This window comes from Salarias fasciatus, chromosome 17 (assembly GCF_902148845.1).
Source record: "Salarias fasciatus chromosome 17, fSalaFa1.1, whole genome shotgun sequence".
In the NCBI taxonomy this organism is placed as follows: Eukaryota; Metazoa; Chordata; class Actinopteri; order Blenniiformes; family Blenniidae; genus Salarias; species Salarias fasciatus.
The window spans coordinates 3,986,074-4,008,298 of NC_043761.1; the positions used below are offsets into that span (position 1 = coordinate 3,986,074).

General features: G+C 49.4%; 1 protein-coding gene across 2 annotated transcripts in view; it reads left to right on the forward strand.

Moving 5' to 3' along the window:
* Positions 1-851: 851 nt before the first annotated feature.
* tmcc3 (transmembrane and coiled-coil domain family 3) overlaps positions 852-22,225 on the forward strand; it is a 34,725-nt gene continuing 13,351 nt past the window's right edge. The window contains exon 1 of one of the 2 annotated variants that reach the window (XM_030113861.1): positions 852-1,142. In XM_030113861.1, coding sequence (XP_029969721.1) covers positions 1,098-1,142 — 45 coding nt within the window. In that variant the 5' untranslated portion in view covers positions 852-1,097. Of the gene's footprint in view, positions 1,143-12,621; positions 12,860-22,225 lie in introns of those variants that run through there. The other variant, XM_030113862.1, reaches the window with a different exon arrangement.

Below are 22,225 nucleotides of genomic sequence, written 5' to 3' on the forward strand. Positions count from 1 at the left end.
TGTGGCTCAATGCTGCCCTCTAGAGGTGGTAGTTATTATCACAGCAGCAACGTAGGAGACAGGAAGTGAATCCTTTTCCTGCCAAAATAAATATTGATTGTCTTTTCTGATGAACAGCTGTGCAGCAGTGGTCAGCTCCTCTGCCTCACAGAGAGAAGATCTCACGTTTTTCGTCTTTTCTGTCTGGAGTTTGCATGTTCTCCTCTCTCAGCGTGTGGATTCAGCTTCTGCAAGTTCAGAAGAATCAGTGTTTTCCGTGTTTCTGCAGGACGAGTTGCCACTGAGGAGCGTCTCCTTTAAAGGAATGTGGACGGCAGCGACGCTTTACGGCGCCGAGACGAGCCCTGATCATAATTCACCCTGAGAATGAAGAGATCAAGAGGAGCTGAGAATAGAGCCTGTTTGTCTTTCTCTGACAGAAACCAGAATCAAAACTTCTTCCTGATTCATTCTCTTAACGCTGGCCTTTGACCACCAATGGGAAAGAGTGCAGAGTCCACACACACACACACACACACACACACACACACACACACACCCTGGTGCAGGCTGTTGTCAGCCTCTCTGTCCTGCAGAGTGTGTTTCCCCCTCGGGGACTCTGGCAGATTCCTGCTCTAACTTCACATTCCCACACTCCTTCGCTCCCTTCGCTCCTGCGTCGCCTTGACTCGGTGCGCCGTCTGGCCGGGCGCCTCCTGATTGGCGGCGGAGGCTGTTGTTGCTGCGTGCGGCGGGAGCCCGGGCCAGTGGAGGGTGGCTGATAGGGATCAGGAGAATTCCTGCTGCGGCTCCTTCATGCCTTTTAAGGTGGTCTTTCTCCTGCGATGGGCAGAAGTGTGTGAGGAGTGAACGGTGGCGGGCGGCGGGACGTGGCGAGGTACGGCGAGGCCAGGCGATTGGCAGCGAGGCCAGGCGAGGCGAGGTGAAGCCAGGCGCTGCAGTGCAGGATGGGACCGGAGTGAAGCCGACAGAGTTTCAGCTCCAGAAGACGCAATGAGGAGGACCGACTGTCACAGCGCCGCCGCCTCCTCTTCCTCCTCCTCCTCCCCCTGAAGACTCCAGACGACACTGTGGCGCGACCTTTGACCCTGGGAAGCATGAGGAAGAACCACAGCGCCATCCCGCTCATCTATGTGACAGAGGTACGGCTCAGCTTCGCTCCACTCTGCTCCGTGCCATCGATAGCAAAACGCCTCCTGTTCGGTGTTCCCCGTGACCCCTCCAGAGGTCAGATCCGGGGTCACGCGCTGCCCTTTCACCTCCTCATGCACTCATGTCGAGTGCTTTTTGGCCTGCTTGGCCTGACCGCAGTTCACAGAGTGGCCACTAGGTGCTGTGCTGGTTACTTCAAAGTTAAGGTCATAGTGGTGAGAGGTCACCTGCAGAGGGTCAGAGGTCAGAGCATGAGGTGTGTGCTCCATTTTGGTGCCTGTGCTGCAGTGGTTAGCACTCACTGCACGGTCTGAGTCCGTCCTTCTGAAGCTTGCATGTTCTCCCTGTGCGTCAGTTCAGAGCTTCAGTATTTGCTGACGACACTCTGCTGTCTGTCTCAGAGCTTATTCATGTTCTGTTCCTGGTTCATTCAGGGTTAAACCAGAGACCTTGAGGGTTTTTTTCTCTTCAAACGAAGCGAAGTCGTGAAGCTCAAGCACTCTGAGTGTTTCTGCTCCTGCTGTCTTTATCTGTCCGTCACCATCCGAGCTGCTCCGTCCCCAAAAAGAGAGAAAGGCCTCGTGGATCCGGAGCCTGGATGCCTCCGGTGCTTCAGGCTTTGCTCACTTTGAGGCAGTGTGTGTGTGTGTGTGTACGCGTTTTTCTATGCTTGTGGGGGCCAAATGTCCCCACAAGGATAGGAAAACCTGCACGATGTGCCTTGTGGGGACCTTTTTCCGGTCCTAATGAAGGAAAACAGTGTTTTCTTGACCATGTTGTCACTGAAAAAAGTAAAAGTGCAAAAACATTTCTTTAGGGTTAGGTTGTGTTGTGGTCTGGATTAGGGTAAGGGTCAGGGTTAGGGGCTAGTAAAAGCACTATGTCAATGAGTGTCCTCACAAGGATAGAAATACAAAACTATGTGTGTGAGAGAGACAGAGAGAGAGAGAGAGAGCGAGAGAGAGAGAGGAGAGCTCAACAAAACGCCATTAAAAATAGTGTTATGCAACCTTCCCACCACAATGAGGCTCTTCCTGTCACGTCAGGAAGGAGCAGCAGGACGCCGCCTTGGATCGCTCCCTCCTGTTCCTTTCCCTCAAACTCTTGGAGAAGCTGTGTGGCGGGTCTGTGACCTGCTGGATCTCCTGAAGCTGTTTCTCAGCATTACCTCATTTATGATCTTGTCCTGACGTTTGAGTCAGTTTACAGATGATCTCTATTCCACAGTCGCCTGTGTCCTTTAATGTTTTCTCTCCATCTTGGTCCACATGATAGAAAAATCGTTACTTCTTTGAAAAGTCGCTTTGAGTGTAGTTAAGCCCACTGTGTGAGTTATTTCCCTCACCTTGAAGACTGTAAGAACAGGACATCCTGTGTTATTGATGGTCTTTATGTCTTCTTAATGTCTTCGCAGGAGCTGGTTTATTGCTCCAGGTTAATGCAGCACTGAGATAAGAACCGTCTGACTCGTCTCCAGCGTTCTGTAGCTACTTTTTTTTAACACATTTCCAGGTCCTATATTCTAGAATCAAACCCAGAAATGTGTTTCTTGTCCTTCCACTCTGTTAGAAATGAGTGTAATCCGTCTCACACGGCGTTCTTCAGCTGACAGCGGCATTCGTCAGACCTGCTCCAAAGTCAATTAGTGGAGAATCTGCAGCCCTAAATCTGAAAACTGTTCAACAGAAAAGTGTGTGAGCGGTTTATTACATAAAAGTGTTTCCTGATTGAGGTGAATTGAGCCGTTTCTGAATCTCACAGCTTCTGTTCCGCCTCCTGCTCCAGACTCTTCGCCGCTCATCTGCTTTTTGGATTTGATTGTGTTTGGCCGCGGTTGTTTGACGGCTTCTCCCGGCTGTAAATTCCACTTTTTAACGACACACTTTCATCCTGGGGACCGTTAACGGGGAGGAGCGACGTGAGGACGCTCCGCGGCTCCTGTCTTCCACTCCGGGTCGCTTCGGGACGGATCTCTGATCTCAGATCTCCGTCTGGACTTTCTGTACGAGCCCGGCGTCTGACGACAGCCGGAGGCTTCAGCGGACGTCACCTTCCTCCGTCACCGATGATGATGATGGTGGCCTTCACCGGCCAATCAGGGCCTTGATTCAAACCGCATCTGCAGCAGGATCTCTGCTCCTACACACACACACACACACACACACACACACACACACACACACACACACACACACACACACACACGCACACACGCACACAGACAGTCATCAATTCCATTTCTCGTTTCTCATCATGTTAGCCACAGGTCCTCAGCTCAATTTATCGTCATGGCAACAGGAGATGACGCTGATGACTCTTGGTGACACCACACACACACAAGCACACACACACACACACACACACACTCACATGCGCACACACACACACACACACACACACAGCGTGTGTATTCAAAGCCGCGCAGTGAACCTTTTACCAGAAAATTCTCTCAAATCTGGAACTGAAACTCTCAGCTGTTGTTGAGGAATATTTTTAAAAAGCCATTTGTCATTTGTTCTTAAAAATGCGTCTTATAAAATATTGGAGGTGGTTTATTAGGTGGGACTAGGAGACGTGGACCAAAACGTCCTGATTCACATCATTAAGGAAGCAAAAATCTGTACAAAAAGCTCAGAAAGGGTTTATTTCTAATAATAATAAGCTGGTGTTTTGCTCAAGGACACTGAACTGCAGTCAGGTGCAGGGGGACTTGAACCTGCGACCTCACGGTAGAAAAACAGCCCTCTGAATACAATTAAAAACAGAGATGCATTTTGGGGGGAAAAAAAAACCCTGCAGTTTTTTTTACCTTGAATTTTTTTTTACTTGTGCAGATAATTAACTATAATATTGACGTTTTTTTCTTTTTTTTTTTTTTTTACCTATTTTCTTTATAACTTGATTATTTAATTTGATCTAATTTATACTCTAGAATAATTATGAATCAACCATCCTCATCCTTTTTTCTCTAAATGATTTTTTGTAAAATCACTTTATCGAGTTACTGGATAAAGAAGAGTTTTTCTGAAATACGGTTCAGATGAAATAATGTTCCCACCTGTTGCTGTCAAGCTGTTATTATTAAAGCCATTTAGAGTTGTGCGTGTGCGTGTGTGCGTGTGTGTGTGTGGTATTGAAGGTCAGGCCTGCAGTGCTTGTTCTCTTTCTGCTGGTGTTGCTTTGGCTGTAATAAGAATTGTTAATGACCGACTTGTCTGGTTAAATCAGAGTTAAACACAGCGGATCATGTGTGTGTTCTCAGTTTCATTAACATATGACCTTGTGTGTGTGTCTGTGTGTGTGTGTGTGTGTGTGTCCTCCAGCTGCTTTGAACTGGGTTGCTGTGTAAACAAAGCTGCAGTCCAGCTTTTCTTTTTTTTTTTTTTTTTTAAATATCTTCGATTCCAGAGCTTTATGGACACATTTCAGTTTCTCCACCCTCCTGCCGTCTGCGACGCGGTGCTGCAGTGGTTTACCCTGTCACCCCTCGGCCAGAGGGGCTGGGTTTCAATCCCAGGAGGACTGCATCTTCTCCCTGTGTGCCAGGTGCCAGGAGAGCTGAATGAGTGGGATTGAATAAGACTTCCTCCCTCTCCGTCATGTTTAAATGTTCAGCTGACTGACGGATCTTTTGATCTCTGCTGTTGCTGCTCTTCAGCTGCGGCCGTCTGATTCCTCCTGACGCTTGCTGGAGGAGTTCGGCTTCCTGGATGTGACGGCGTCTCCTGACGTGCGTCTTGGTGTTTTGACAGGATAATGGCGGCGCTCGCCCCTTCGACCCCTCGGCCTGGAACCCGCCCGCGTCTCCCGGCGGGCGGTGTGTATCCTCACACACTCCCTCGGCTGAAATGTCAGGAGGCGGGGGGCGCGTGGGCGTGTGGCGGTGGCGGCGGCGGCGGCAGGGCACATGAAAGCCAGGCCTCTGCCGCCGCTGTGCACGCTTTCAAAGAGCAAGGCCTCTGATATTCATTTCAAACGGCCGCCGCTGCCTTTGTCTCCCATGAACACACACCGTGGCGGGCGGCTCGGAGCTTCTCACCTTCACATTCACGCCAAACTCGAGCCTCACGAGCACGGAAATGAAACGGGAAGACACGTGTGTGTTCCCGGAGAGAGTTTTAGTTCTTTCTTCATCCGCTCAATTTCAAACGACACAGATTTAATCAACATATCGCAAACATTTTTCAGCGTTTTGTGGCTCAGAGTCTCTAAAAACACAACTTTTTGAAAGGCGGCTTTGGTTAATTGTGCCGAAACCTGTGAACGCCGTCGTTTTCTTCTATGTAAACACATCATTTAATGTTACTGTGTGAAAAACACTGTTGTCTCCGTCCAGCGCCGTGTTCGTGTCTCCGCCGCCATCAACCGTCCCTCCGGCGACCGAGTCCATCACAGCCACGTCGGTGTTTACAACGCTGTGTGTGTGTGTGTGTGTGTGTGTGTGTGTGTGTGTGTGTGTGCGTGTGTGTGTGTAATGAACATTAACAGGCAGCTTCCACTTCAGTCGTCCTGAATTTACCGCCGTGAATCTCTTAAAACTGTCCGGCCGGTTTTCATTCCCTGCAAGGCCTTTCAGACGCCCCGTTGATTTAGTCCCCCCGCCAGGTCGGGACTAAAGGACCCTCACCCCCCCATGAAGAAATGACTGAATGGAGGAGGAGGAGGAGGGGAAATTGAATTCCAGTTAACAGAATCCATCACGCTGTACTGAACACTGTGTGAATCTGATAAGTCGTCCTCGTTCCAAACTTAATAAATCCTTCAGCCGTCTGGATCCTCAGGAACATGAAGTTAAACCTTAAAGTCTCTCTGCTGCTGCCGTGATGCTGCAGTGTTTAATTCCACTGGTCTGTTGTCCGACGGCTGCTTCAGGGGCTTTTCGTGAATAGACGATTAAACGGCTCTTGGTGAACTCAGATGCAAATATTTGTCTTAATTCTCAGATGTAGCAGTTTGCACGTTTTACCTGTGTGTGCATCAGATCCCTCCATTTTCCTCCCTCAGTCTGTAAACTTGCATTTCACACGGCGGTGTGTTTGCATGTGGAAGGTCTTCAGCTCCTCCAGTCTCGCTCCCATGTTACACACAGGCAGGCCTGACCGGCTTGCCGTGCGCTTCTGTAACGCCGTGTCAGACTAATTACTTCTGCCCTCCGGTACATGTGGCCTCGCAGACTGATTGGTCACTGCCTCGGCTGCCGAGCAGCAGCCCCCTTCCCCGATACGGCCTGTCTTTTGTGAAGGTAGGGATCATTACTTTCCCTCTACTGAGCCTAATGGCCCCCATCAGCATCGACAGCACGATGTGGAAAGATCCTCCATGTCTCTGAAAGCAGCCCCGCCGGCCAGTCCGTCCTGTTCTGCAGTGCCAGCCTCCCCACCCCCCCCTGGGGGAGGGTTGGGGGTCACAGCGACGCCGATTCCTCAGAGTGAATCCGCGGCTGAACTCTGCTGAAATGAGTGAGAAACTGCAGGTGATTGAGAGACTGGCTCAGGATGAGAGGAACGGCAATGAGGGCGGTTTAAAAAAAGAACAAGGAGAGGCAGACTGGCAGAGAAGTGAGAGGCAAAGAGGCAAGGTGACAGACGGGGGACTTTCTCATCTGGGGGGGGGGGGGGGGGGGGGACATGTACTGAAAGAAAATGGAACTGCTGGCATCGACTCCCTCCAAGAGAAAAGACGGCGAGCAAGAGGTTGACAGTTTGATGTGAGGGCGAGAGATGAAGGGGGGCTGACGATAGAAGCCGGGTTTGGATGGGGTTTCTGGCTGGGGGAGGGGGTGGCGGGGGATGGGGGGGGGGGGTTATGTAATCCCACAATAACATCAGGACCTCGCTGCACCAATTACTGAGTGCAAAAGATGAGCAAGAGACACTCAGTTCAGTTCATTCAGCCTGCTGCAGGGAGAGTGTGTGTGTGTGTGTGTGGGGGGGGGGGGGGGGGTTGGCTGTTTACACACCAATTTCAAGTGAAAACACAACACCAGCTTTGAGTCTTGTGCGTCTGTTTACATGACAACTGTGGTCAGAACCACTGAAAACGCAACTATTTTTAAAAACCCTCCAGCTCATGATGCCATCTCCATGTAAACGGGGGGAAAATGCAACTTTTTGAAAACGCTGCTCTGCGGCTGTGGCACCGTCTCTGTGGCGGATGCAGACACAGTGACACCTCAGTTTAAAAGTCACCAGTTCGCCTGCAACACGTGGAGTTGCAATAAAACAGGAGAGAAACGCACAGGTAGAACATGCATCTTCACTGCGCCGCTCTGAGCCTTTCACTAACACTCTGTGAAATGAAAAACATGCTGATTTGGAGCGCTGCGTTCGCTCAGCGCGGCTCCAGATCGACTTTTCTCTCTTCAAAAGCGTCAGTTTCACAACTGAGATGATGCTGATTGCGTGTTTTTCCAGCGCGGCGTCGCTGAGCGAACGCACACAGCGGTTTGAATCTCTGCTCATCTGGATGTCGACGCAGTGACTGAACACATTCTGAACGCAGCAAAGACCGACATTTAGTCCAGCAACACTTCAGACGTCAGCCAAGACGGCCGAATATCCACCGCTGTCATGAAATAATGTCCTTTTTTTTCCCCACCACCACCGTAGGGAGATGTATGCGGTAATTTACCCGTCATAACACTCAGGCCGATGCGTCACTCATCTCCGAAATGGGGAGAAATGAGTGCGGAATTAATTAGATGCGATCTCTTCCTGGTTTAATGGAATCTCCAGAGCATCAGATGTGACAGTCTGTGGATGGAACAGAGGAAATGAAAAGAAAGAGAGACAGAAGGATGTGTTTCTGCTCTCAGTCACAGCTGAACAGGCGAATGGAGAGTTTCCCTCACAGATCCTGAGATAGCTGCTGCATGGCGGTGGGAGCGGCGGTGTACAGAACTCCTCACGCTGTAAGGAACTTAAAGAATCTGCGGCTAACGTATTAATGTCAAATACCACAGAGGAGCTCCGAGGGTTCAGGTCAGGCCTTAAATGGTTGGATGTGTGGAAGCATCAGTCGGTCGTCCTCCGCAGCGATCGTGGTGTTCACCGCCAGATCTGATCGTAGAACCCCGAGGTGCTGAAGTGACTGTAGCAGTGCGTTTCCTACAAGAACCTGGAATGGGATTTTTTTTTTTTAATTCTACTATAATGATTAAGGTTGGTTTGTAGACTAAAGGTCACCTCTGACCAGCTGTCGTCATGTATTGTTTGTTCTGTTCAGGTTTCCACCCGTTCTTTAGGAAATTCTAGTAAATCAATGAGCCGTTCGATGCTCGTCAATATTGAGCTGAAAGAAAAAAAAAAGATCCGTTGAATTGGCACAGAAACGACAGGTCGAACTCCCACTGAGTAACGAAGCATCAAATAGAGCCGTTTGAGCTGATGTACTCTTTTTTTCTGTGAGTGTGTGTGTGTGTGTGTTTTATTGCAGCTTTACCAAGAAATCCACCTTTCCAGCAGAGCGCCATTGAGGAGTAATGCCTCTGTAATCCCTCTTATGCACGTCAGTTTTGACCCATTTGAGACCGAATCATAATAATATGACTTTTCTTTGAATGATGCTCAATCCAGCATCATGTGACCCCAATAATCTCAATATCCAGCAACACCGACGCAACCTTTGCTTCAGAGTAACGTCAGTATCCTGCAATCCCAAGATAAAGAGCAGATTCCCATCCATCCTCCATCCATCCATCCACCCAGGTTAAAGATCAGACTCCTATCCGTCCATCCACTGATCCATCCAGGGTCTTGGTAACAGTTGTAGCAGACATCTCCTTCCCTTTTGACCAGATTATCTCTCTAAAAACTTCTCTGAAATGTTTGAATGTTCTACAATCAAACTTTTAAGTTCTGACCACAGTCATGTGAACATTTCAGACTCTCACAGGAAACATTGAACCCAAATAATCCCGCAGTTTTAGACAATATCTATTTTAATGCTGAAAAGTCTTCCTGCGGCCATCTGGTCCATATAAAGTGAACACTTCACAATCCCACTGGAGAGATCTGAGGAGATTTTACAAACTGAGCAGATTCTCAAAGGGAAGATAGAGTAACTACTGAAAATGAGAGAGGAATCAGCTTATAATTCTGACCACAGCTATCTGGCTTGTCAGAACATTGAAGAATCCCACAGATTGATGTTCACATTGTGAAATCTTCCTGAATGGTTCTCAGCCAAATTCTAATGTAAATATTTTAGCATCCCATTGTTGAATAAGGACCAAGTGAGCATTCTTACCCCAGCAGTCCCAACGTTATAGAACCCTTCCATTAAATTCCTGAAACCTTGAATCCCGCGGCTACGTTCTTCTGGCCGCAGTAATGAAGATGTTGGAGAATTTTTCTGAGGAACTAACAGGAACAGCTCGAACTGAAACCATCCAGACTTCTTACAGAACGATCCATAACGGGCACAGCGCGCTCCGACTCCCTCCTTGTAACATTCCTGAAGTCTGAACCTCCCTCCATGATGGGAGACCTACAGGAGAACCTCCCGATCGGCGAGCAGGCCTCAGTCTCCAGCTATTCCTCGAGTCAGGCTGATGTCAGGCCCGAGACGGAGACAGGACGTGGAGAAGGAAGTTCATAAAGAACACAAACATCGCTGGTGGGGAAGGAGAACAATGCCGTCCTGTGATTAACAGTGTGAACCTTATGTACAGGCGCACGGGCTCCGTTTCTTGACGCAAGCATAACCTTATGACTTTAACTCCTGACATTTCTCCGCCGCTCGTCGAAAATACTCCAGCTGGTTCAGAACAGATCCACGTTCCTCAACGTTCAGACGAAGAAGTGTGACTGTTAGTGGTTCATCCTCTGGTAACTTCTCGTGGAAACTTGAACATGATGTCCGTTTACATGGAAACGGCAGATATTCTGGTTTTAAACCCTGAAACTATGAGAGATGAGTTCATGAAAAAAGTTCTGAGTAAGAAATGTGGATTTAGGATCAGAGTTTTGTATTTACAAGTGAAAACATAAGAGGATTACCTGGAATGTAACGTACTCGTTTACCAGACGAAGCTTCCAGTGAAATCACATCGTTTTCGTGTTTTCGTTTCATAAAAGGTTCACGTTTTGAAAATAGCGCCTCATGGTGGTGAGGCGTGGTTTGGCTCGGGTGCAGGGCAGACAGAGATGGCTGGAGTGGCTGCAGAGAGACGAGAGATGATGGACTGCTGGTTGCTTTTGCTTTTTGTTTGTTTTTTTGCTCCCGAGGTTCCGGACCAGGAGTCGTGACGCTCTGGAGGAAAACATTGTTCTTATTGTCTCCACTGAGCATGTGCAGAACTACTGTTTACAGCCGTAGTGCTCCTGAGCAGCGGCAGCAGCTCTCTGCCGTCTCACTTGATGGACCCTGAGTGTTTCCAGAAAAAGTTCCGTCTTGAGTAACTCTGAGCAGCATTATTCTAACAGAACAGCCAAAGCCTTGTCTTTCCAGCTGTAATGGTTCCTCTTTCAAAGCCCCTCTGTTGCTGTGTTCGGGCGTTGGAGCCTCTCAAGTGTCCCGCAGTGCATTAGCGACTTGCTCTTAATGGTCTTGACAGGCTGCAGTTGTTCAAAGCCATTGTTCTCTCTGGAGGAAATCAATTTGAAAGTACGCAGAGAGCAACAATCTGGGCCTAATTAAATGTCACAGTTAACACTGCGGCCTGCGCTTCACACACATAACCACGGGCTTTACCCATCAATACACAGGGGAAATGGACTGGAAGCGTATCGGGGTGTTGAGATTGATCTGCTGTGGGTGTGTCCCAGAGCCATGCCATGGTCTCTGGGAAGCGGCACTCGCGTGCACGTCGGGGTTCGGCTGCCGGAGCCGCAGCCTGCAGGCCTCAGTACCTCCGGACCAGGTGCCGCCCGCTCCGTCCTGCTGCCTGAATCACCGCCGCTCGCTGCATCCAGCCTGCCGGCACACACACTCGTCAGCGTGATTAACACAGAGCGGCCCTCGGGTTCCTGGCTGCACGCGAGAGGTGGACATGATAAAAACACGGTGTGTTTTTCAGAAGATGGCAGGTGGAGGCAGGAGCAGATGATGAATCCTTCATGTGTGCAGGCGGGGACAGTAACCTGTCAGCACACCCAGATCGTATGACAGAGCCGCTAACCACGCTAATTGGTTTCTTTATCGGTGGGGCCTGAGCAGAACCTGGAGCGCCTGTAAATCATTCATGATTCAACCCCCAGACCTTTGTGGGGTTATTCATCCATCCTTCATTCACCCACATAACGGCCCCGTGTCACGTCTATAGCTGATTATCAAGGTGAGTGTTTGACACACCAACTTCATATGAAAGACGGGCAACATGTATTATGACATTTTAATAAGTTTTAAGATTCAACATTAAACTTGATAGCAGTTTATAAAGCTACAAAGCATTAAATATCAGCTTTAATCTGAACTTTCTTCTCAGGATTCTTTCTCAAAAGTAAGCAGAAACCATGCATGCCCCACAACATAAACAGGAATGGAAATGATTTGTTACTGGAATAAAGTCGAGTATTACTTTCAAGTATGTAACGTTAGCCAAGTTATTTAATACAGATACCTCACACACATTTTAATGAAACCTGAAGCCTCACCTGCTCTCAGAATGGGTTCTCAGTAATACGAGAAGCGTTTCTAGTTAAAAATTTAATATGAAAATACTGTCTGTTCCATGAGGAGGAGGAGGAGGAGGAGGAGGAGGAAGAGGAGCAGCAGGCCATTTAAAACTTCTTACTAAAACTTTTCCTATCAGGAAGGAATCATCAGAGCAGTTGTCTCCTTCCTCAGATCAGATCATTAAATTCCACTTGCATGACTCACGCTCCTGAAGGTGTGGGGCGTTGGTTTACTGTATCTATAAACTATAATGCAGCTCGGCCATAAATGTTGCCTTCGCAGGAGCAATGATGTTCACTTTTGTCAAAGCGATAGTAACGTGGCTGTAAAAGTATGTCATATAATCCAGCCCGGTGCAACATAAAGCCTCAACGCTGGAAATATGATTTGATTTCACTTGCAATGAACAGTTAGTAACATATTACTGGAAAGATGATTTGGTGCTTGTCCTTGAGTAATAAGAGGAGCAGCTGTACTTCTAAATGACTACAACTGAAACATTATAAGACTCAATGTTATTCAGGACAACAGTTTTTCTACTTCTAAAATAATTCAATACAGACATATTTGAATAAATGTAAAAACATGTGGCAACATTAATAATAAAAAGGCAACAATTAGGTCTACATTGTAATAATAATAATAATAATATATATTTGAATACATTCCTTTTTCTATAATAAAATCTATTTTTGGCATTTTAGTAATGCAGTATTTAATCCTCCGTATCGACGATCCGGCTGTTATCTCGTTATAAATTAGTTAAAGGCGGTGCACTCGATATGCCCCGCCGGCCCCTCCCTCCGGGGCGGGGGGCGGGGCCAGACTCGCAGTGTGTCTCCCCGGCTCGCTGTGTTCGGAGCGGATTACCGCGGCGGGCTGGCTGGCTGAGGAACCGAAGCGTGGCCGCCGTCGGTTTGTCCGGTGCGTGTCGGTTCGGAGCGGGAGCGGGATGGAGAGCGGCGCGGACCGGACCGACGGGCGCATCGGGACGGCGGACCCAGCGTGAGCCGCCCGGTGTGTGCTCGCTGCTGCTGCGGGGAAAGTTTACCGGGAGTCGGGACTCAGCTTCACTGGCGGTCGGAATATGGTAAATATTCACGTTTTTTAACCACTTGTTAGCCTCGAACAGAGAAGCTCCTGCGTGGGTTCACCCTCTCACACCGTGTGGCTCACCCCCCAGGGGTGAAATCTCCTGTGAAAAGCAGGTTTGAAGGTAAAAAGAGTCTTTATCCTGACAGTAGAGGACGAAGTGGAGTTTGTTTTCTTCCAGCTGTCACTCCGCTTTTTCCACCGGCGAGTCCCGACACGCTTTGTGTTCACCGTGCGGAGACTTCCAGCCAGGATTCATTAAAAAAAAACAAACAAAAAAACAAAGAACACCTAAATTAATATTTTCCTTTACTGACTTCGCATCAATATGCAGGAACTTCTCCTGAATTCAGCTCACATTCTGACCCCCCAGGGCTGCACGTTTATTTTTTCTTAACAGCTCTCATGTGTCCATGTTTCTAACAATAACACATCTGATCATGGATTTTATTTTAGACGGACTGATCAGCAGCTGATGTTTTCAGTGTGCTCACCCATGGAGATATTTCCACACACGCCATACAATCACGAGCAAAAACTATTAAAATGTGTCTGGATCAGAGTGACCAAAACAATGCCTACCTAGACTCATGTTATCCAAACGAACAGTAATCCCTGACTCCAATAATCATCCTGATCCAAACGTTTTGGACTTTTTATTGCAAATTGCTGACTTTGGCAGTCTCAGTGTTGTCGGGCCGTGTTTACATGACAACGTTTCAACTGAAAACACTTCGTTTTTGTGTTTGTTTCGGAAAGGTTTCACATGCAGTTCCCATGTCGGTCCACTGGTTGGTGCTGCTGTTTGTTTTAGTGATGAAACCTCCGAGATCAATACACTCTAAACATCGGACAGACGGCCGGGCTGGATGGTTTTCAACAGTCCAGCGCTGAGAGGAGGAGACGTGCGTCTCTCCAGCGCTGACCGTCTTCTGCTGCTTGTTGTCTGAGAACCCTCAGGCGAAGCCGGCGGTCCGGCTGGTTTTTCCCGTCTGTCGATCGCGAGCGGAGATCTGTCCTCACGTACAGTACAAGCCGGCGTTCGTACAGTGAAAACCGTGTGTGTGTGTGTGTGTGTGTGTGTGTGTTTCCGGGTCCTGCCGGCGTCTGCAGGAGCACGTCCTCGCAGTCTGGACAGTCTGGAGAGCCACGGGAGTTAGAGCCCGGCGAGGCGAGGAGGCCAAACAGTCAGTTAGCTCTGCAGGAGTTCAGTCAGGAGCCGTTTCCAGTCAGCTGATCCCCCAGAAGCCCAGAGGCTCCTGGGTCTGGAACTGTCAGGGTGTCTCTTATTGTGGAGGGCATCCAGGAAAAGTACAGGAGAGCTGCCTGAAGACACAGAGAAAACCCGTCGATTTGACCAGAGATGTGATTTTAATTACTATGGATTCGGCCCATTACCTTCCACGTCAGTCGTGTCAAACATAAGGCCCGCGGGCCAAAACAGGCCAGCAGCAGGCTCCAATCTGGCCAAACCACCAAGCAAGATCAAACGTTTCCAATGAAACATAACATTTTTTCTGCAATACTAAGACTTGAGCTGAGATATCGGTGATGCCAACCTGAAAGCGAGCTACCTGGATGCTGTCAGACTAGCCTCAGAGCCAGGCTGTCAGCAAAAACACCCAGAATGCAACAGCAGCAGGAGGAGTTTTATGGACGTTTCGCTGGATTTTCCAGCAGAAAGTTTCATTAAAACTGATTTTACGTTGTACTGGAGTCACTTTCTGCGGTAGTAGCTTGGATAAGCGAGCCGGTTCAGGTGGTTCTGAATCCTGCGTCACTCGGCCCTCCTGACTCACACTCCTTTCTCCCGCACCGCCAGGACCTTCAGATAAAGTGTTCAGAGCATATCTGTTTGCGGACGGAATATGATTCAGCCACGGGCTGTCAAGAGCTGCAGGTCGGAGGAAAATGGCTGCTTTGCATGCTGGGAAGTGGCGAGAGAAGTTCATTTTCTCCCTTTCAGACACAGACGGCCTTATTTACACACCTACACACATCCAGCATGAGTGAAGTGGCTGAAACGTGGCTCTCGCTTCTGGTTTTGTGCGGAGAGATATGAAAACACACTTCAGTGACTCCAGCTCTGAGAATAACTCAAAAGACGCAGCTGAACTTCCTGGAGCAGCAGGTTTGAACTTCCTCGACAGAGACCGACGAACCGTGGACTCGTCCGTACGACGCTTCGGTTCAGAGAGACCGGTGAATGCAGAACGAAGCAGGAAGTGGAACCATCATGCAGCTCTCCCTGCGGCTCCAGAGGTCACGGGGAGGTCAGAGGCTATGGCTGCCCTGTGAAGGTCAAGATCTGCAACTTTTTGAGAAGTAAGCTGGAAGTCCTGGCTCTTCAGAGTGCCTCAGCCTGGAAGAGCTATAATCTGGATGATAGGACTGCCGGTGACAGTGAGAACTGATTCCTTTGAGTGCTTCATCGAAACATCTGAAGCTAAAGGTTACATCGCCTCTGTTGTTGTGTGTGTGTGTGTTATCGGCCTCAGCAGACTTTAATTAACGCATCAACTTCCTGTCCTCCTCCTTATCGTCCGATCGTGTTCACAGAGCAGAGGTTCGGTGGCGCGGTGTGTGTTTGATGTGGAGGAAGGGGATGAGGAGTGTTTCCTCCTCCTCCTGTTGGTCCTTTCTCCCGGCGGGGGTGTGTGTGTGTTTCTGAGACTCCTCGTCTTGTTGGACTCGAGACAGAGAGAGAGAGAAAGAAGGCGGATTGTCTTTTCCTCCCGAGGTCTAATTCCTCTTTCTTGGCCCAAACACAACAGGAATTCATTTGCAGTTTCCTAAAATAGCGCCTGCCCTCTGTCACTCACTCACATCCTCTGGCTGGTTTTGGCTGAGAAGTCGTCGACGCTCCTGGTCTCAGGCCGTAAAGGGAGGCGGAGGATCTTTACGGCTGGATTTCGATCGGAGCTACGTCTCGGAGTTTTAACTCCCTCGGTGACGCCTGCGTCACAGAATCAAAGTATTTAATGGAATTTTTCAGTTTTAATTGCGTTTCTGATTCAGGTTGAATATTGATCTGTGTTGGTGATAAAGCAGGAGTAACAGCTGACACATCAGCTGGGTTTGATCCCGGTTAATTGAAATCCACGGGCTGAATGGGAGCCGCTCCATGCAGCAGGTGCCTTGCTGGCGGGTTCTGCGGTTCTCCGCTCGGCCGACGCACCGAACAAAGAGTCCGTCAGCGCCACAAATCACCGTGACGAGCCCGGCCGCGGCCTTTGTCCGCCCGCTCAGCACCCCCCCCAACGGGGGGAGTGAACCTCGCCCTCCGCTCGCTTCACTGGTGATCGGGGCGACGAGGTGCGAGCCCCGACTTCGCACTATTGCTTCTGTTGTCACGGCAACCGGTGGGATTCTTTACTGTGCTGTTTCCCGCCGTATCGGGGAAAACATGACGAAGTTATGAAGACGGCGGGAAAAAAACCCCATGTGAAGATCTGACAATTATTGATGTTTCATCTCTCTCTCTCTCTCTCTCTCTCTCTCTCTCTCTCTCTCTCTCTCTCTCTCTCTCTCTCTCTCTCTCTCTCTGCCCCCCCCAAACCCCCCCCTCTTGTAGTGGATTAGAGATTGAGTGCACTAAGCTGACAGTGAATGGACACACACACCAGCAGTGATGCCGGGTGTGTGAGTAACATGGTGCGGATTAACGGACGCACAAATGCTGCGCCCATCAAACGCATCCCAGGCTGCACACACACACACTCACACACACACACACACACACACACACACACTCAGCATTATTCGCCCCTTAGTCATGTCGTACAAAGCTAATTCGCTGTCAGTTTGTACTCCTGCTGAGCTGTGTGTGTGTGTGTTTGTGTGTGTGTGTGTGTGTGTGTGTGTGTGTGTGTGTGTGTGTGTGTGTGTGTTGGAGCCGGTTAAATTGTGAAGGTTGTAAACTGGGAGATGGGGAAAACCAGATTACCTGGAATAAAACCCAGTGGAGCCCAGAATCGAACCGGGAATTTCCCACTGTGAGGCTCCAGTGCTAACCACTACAACCTCACTACTTTTTGTTTTTAATACGTTTTTTTAAGGAATCTTTTTACCAGTCGAGTTGTTCGGAGATCTCAGCCACCGTCCATCGTTTGTGGCGTCCACAGTGCCGGCAGTCGTCACCTCAACGCCTCGGTTCGCGTGAACACCTGAACCCAGACCAGGCGTCTGGGTCCGGAGTGTTGTCCTGACTCGCCGACTGTACTCGTATTTGTGTGTGTTTGTGTGTGTTGCCGCGTCAGCCCTGTTTCAGACCGCTGACCTGCTTTTCGCCGCCGTCAGCCAGGTTGAGCCTCCAGAGGACGGGAGGGAGGGATGAATATTTCAGAGTTTCGGCCGGCCGGGGGGCCGCAGGGCCGGGGGGCTTTCAGAGCGCTGGCTGACGGTTCGGAAGATGGACGGATCGCGCCGTGAGAAACAGAGGGGAACTGTGGATTCTGGCGTTTCTGTCTCCTCAGATGTAGAAAAGAGCTTCTGCACGAGTCTCAAGCTGCGTCTCGGTAACCGATCACCGGCATTACGAAGCGAATGAGAATCGGCCCGTGCTTTGTGTGGATGTGGCTGCTGGAGGGCTGGCAGCTCCTCCAGCAGGAGGCGATTATCTGACAGGATGAAAGAGCAATCAGAGCCGCCGTCTGCAGACGTACGTGTTTGTTCAGATGTGGATCAGGAGAGGAGTTCGCCGTGCCTGCGTACTGCCAGGGAGAGTCGATGAAAATGTGCTGTGGAAGCGGTGAAAAGCTGATGGCCCTCACCGTGGACGAATGGTTTCACAGCTCCACCTTTCAAAAACACTTCAGGGTTTCGGCTCAGTGTGTGAACATTTTAACACTCTTCAGGCTATTCATTAAAAAGAAAACAACCTTGTGGGCCATTTGTGTTTCATAAAGCCTATTCAACATAATCAAACTGGCCAAAATCACATGTATTTTACAATTTATTACAGATTTGATTCTCTAGAATATAGAATATAAATCCTCACTATTAAGTTAAAGTCTGTATGAGGAGGTCATATTATCAGAGACAGTGCTGGACATACTCAACCAGAAGTGTGTGTGAGATGTCAGAGCGTTGACAGTCAGTACTGCGGATTAGAAACTCAGGCTTGAGCTCAGCGGCGGGCCGGCTGCAGGTCAGCTTCTGTGTTAAAACACAGATTCCGGTCGGACGAGGACTGAGAGGAGCCGGCCGGCAGGACGCCAGTGTGGAAGTGAAGTCCTGCGTGTTTCAGAGATTTCCCACACACCTGTCAGTCACTCTTATGTAACTCCCAGGGGTGTTTGCGCGCGCGCGCGTGTGTGTGTTCTCGTTGGTTCAGACTGTGCGGACACATGTACGAGGTTACTATGCACGGGGAGTCGCAGAGTCGTATCTCAAAAAGCTCCGGCTCGTATTGTACTGGTGCCAGCACTCCCACGTCACTGTGTGTGTGTGTGTGTGTGTGTGTGTGTGTGTGTGTGCGCGCGCGCGCGCGTGTGTGTGTTTTAAGTGCAGAATGGTGTTAAGCTCTGAATCAGACATCCAGAAATGGAACACAACTCAACTCTTTCTTGCTGTATTTGGCATCTAAAAACAGTACAGGCTGTACAGTGTGTGTGTGTGTGTGTGTGTGTGTGTGTGTGTGTGTGTGTGTGTGTGTGTGTGTGTGTGTGTGCGTGTGTGTATACGTGTGTGCTCTTTATCATTGGTTGTCTTATCCCGGTGTTCTGGACGTCCTCTGTTGTTGTTCTGTTCCAGAACACCTGATTTCTTTTTTCAGCTTCTTGTTTTTTTTTTAAGTAGGGTTTGATGACGACGACATGTTGAAGCAGGAAGGAGTGATGCAGAGTGATACAGAGTGCTGTGGTGTGATGCAGAGTGCTGTAGTGTGGTGCTCGGGGTCCTCTGGATTGAGGAGTTTGCATGATCTCCATGTGTATACATGGTTTTCCCTCTACAGTCCGTTAGCATTCAGGGTTAATCGTTCTTGCTCACATTTCCGTGTAAAGCTCCCTGATGGCGGCGGCGGTGCGGAGCTCACAGTTTTGTGTCCGATGATCAGAATCTGCGTCTGATGCCTGGAAATTCAGCCCTGAGAGGATTTTCGGGCTCCTGACTCCGAGGGGGAACCGGCAGCTGCGGACGCTGCGCTAAAGGCCACATCGTGACCTGAGCAGGACTCGGTCCCATCCTGACCGTCCACCAGCGGAGGTCAAACCTCGACCTTTAGCTTCTCTGCTATTTTCTCTCCTCCTCACTTTTGCCCTCTTCCTCTTCTCCAGATGCCACTTCACATCATCATCACTTCCTCTTCCTCACCCTTTAAAATCTCAACATCCTCCTCCTCCTGCACTGCATTTCAGATAGCAAAGGATGCTGGGTAATCTTTTGCTCTGGAAAGCAGAGATTAAAATCTCAGATTACAGGAGAAGGGGAGAGAGAGGAGCTGGGATTACAACTTTTTTTTTTTTTTTTCTTTGCAGCTGTATGAACATACAGATTGTGTGTCGGTGCAGTTTTTGTGTTTCGCGCTGAGCTCCAGCTGAGAGCCGTCAGCTGATTGATTTTCTTGTTTTTCTCGCCGGATGTCCGTCCGCACCTCTCCCTTCCTCTGTGGCGGTGTGAGTTATCGATGTGTGGACCGCGTCGCCTCTCCGCCCGGCTAATTTCGGCTCCTCCGGCTTGAAGAAACACTCCTGAGGTGTGATCGTGGAACCAGGACCTTTGGTGTTGTGTTCTACAGCAGAGCACAGCAGTGATTTAATGATCCCTCCAGTTTGGTAAATCTTCCGTACAGACTTTAACGTTCCTCTCCAAACACAGCGTCAGACATCATTAGCGTCGTTGGCTGAGAGACATTAGTGTGATTACAACAAACACATAACAGCGGATTAGAGGAGAAGCATCCAGCTGCACAGCACAGGCAGTCTGATTTTGGAACTAATGGAGTGTGTGTGTGTGTGTTTCTCCGCCGAGGGCCTCGTCTCCACATCCTCCAGCTTTACAATGCAAAGTTTGTGTTGCGAAAGGCCGACGTCGACTCTCGTTGTCGTCACGCTGCAGCGGAGGAGCGGTTCGGATGAGCATCGGGGGGGAAAACAGGGTTTGAGTGAAGTTCAAAACAATCCAGAGGAGGCTGCAGTTCCACGTCGAGGCACGTGCACGCCAACTTAGACACTTGCGGCGTGTGTCGACATGCATACTCACACATTCATCCATCAGCTGCACCAAACCTGCTCACCCTCCGAACCCAGACGGTGCAGGTCGCCGGTTCACGGCGGCGCCAGCAGAGCTCCGCTGCGAGGAGACGGCCGTTCTGACGCCTGTCACTTCACGTCTGATCCCCAGTCTGGAAACCAACCAGAACTTGAGGAGGAGGAGGAGGAGGAGGAGGAGGAGGAGGAGGAGGAGGAAGTCGGGGTGGGTTAGTTTGCTGCGATGAGAGTGAACCGGCTGGCATGAACGTTCAGCGGGCCGTCCTCCTTCCACGCCGAGGAGAAAGCGACGTGCAGCGAGGTTTCGTCCAGCTGGGAATTGAACCAGAAAGTCGGCGCCGGGGGCATCGCAGCCTCTCAGCTGCAGCTCTGCAAGAGAAGCCGCGGACCAATCCTCTCGTGTCACACAGATATCACAGCCTGAACGCCGTGTGGAGGTTTTCGATCCGTTCAGGTGCTGCCGAGTTGCTATGATCCAGCGTCGGTGTTTTTACTGCTGCTTGACGAATGTCTCTCTGCACATCTGATTTTTCAGATACTCACAATTCCCTCGTTTATGGAGCCTCAGACAGTTTTTATGGCCGTCCTTGATAGCTCAGGTGTAAAATGTCACTGTGGGAATAATTCATGCTGAGCAGATGTTTTATTATTTTCTAGTTTTATGCTTTTCAGTCTTGTAGGAACATAAATGACCCTCAGAATCCGCTGTCCGTTTCAAATTTATGTTGAGATCATTAAAAAAAAAGACGTGGCTGAGATCATTTGACAAACAAAACCAGCGCATCATGCAAATTAAGACAAACCAGAGTAGAAACATCTCTTTGACTTTATGTGCACGAGGTTGACCTCTGGTTTTCCCAAAGAGAAATTCTGATGTGTGGAATAGAAAATGAGATTTAAGCCCCTTTTTTTCTAATCCGTTCTTTCCCCTCTGTAAATCTTTGAGAATGAATTATTAATCTTAAGTTCTGAGTGTGTAAGCTTTAAAGAACGGCCCGTTTTCTCTTCCTCCACCCTTTACCATCATGTAAATATGAGCACCGTGTAATGAAACGTGTTCAGAGTCATTCAGACAGAACGAATTCACACGTATGTTCCCATTTCTGGCTGGAAAAAATGATGCAATCTTTCCAATTTGCTAACTGGGTTTGTGTAGGATGCTGTTGATCATCGCTGCTACAGCAGATATCTGCGGAATGAGCCCTGAAAAGGACTTGATTAGGCTGAAGATTAGAGGAGGGTTGTGCGGCTCAGTGGCTCTGAACAGATCACAGTTCAACCGGCGCACGAGCGTGCACGAGGAGAGGCGGCCTCAGCCGGTGCTGCCCTCCACCCTCCACCCCTCCGCCCTCCGCCCCTCCACCCTCCACCCCTCCGCCCTCCACCCCCCGTCTGTGGGCCGTTAATGAGACTCGGGGGAGTTCTCCCAGGCCGAGGCTGAGAAACCCTCAAGCAGAGCAAACCTGCGTGTCGAATAAAGACGCTTCAATTCAGAAAAGTTTCACCTTCGCGCTGCGACGTTCTGGAACGATGTCCGTTTCCACGGAAACAGCAGAAATGCTGAAAAGGGCATCGTTTTCGCGTTGGTCCTCTAGTTGGTTCTGTTGGTTGTTTCAGTAATGAACCCATAGAGAGCAACGCCTCCACCGCTGTCTGGTTTGGACCAATCAGAAATCCGTTGGGGGCTCACTGATCTTTCATCGGTTTTACATGTGATGGCTCCACACTGGAATATGACGTAAAAAAAGATTTTTCTGATTGAGGACAGACATTCTTGTAATTCCACCATTTTTTAATATGAATTTAAGTATCACAGTTTAAGTTCCCTGATCTGACCTGCTCACATTTCTCTGTTATCTCCCAGTTCGGGCCTCGTAATTATGCTGGAATCAGTTTGAGTGTTTCCCATCTCCCTCCTTCACGCTCTCGTCCAACTCATCGTTGTGCTCGGCGCCGATCCCAGCTGATTGTGGGCGGAGGCAGGAGACCTGCAGCCTGTCAGTGTTTTCACCTGAATTTAATGAATATATCAAAACGAGGCTCCGCAGAAAGCCTGAGGATGAGGCAGTCATTACTGTCAGCTGTGGTCACACACACACACACACACACACACACATGCACACACACACACACTGACAACTACAGACGATTCT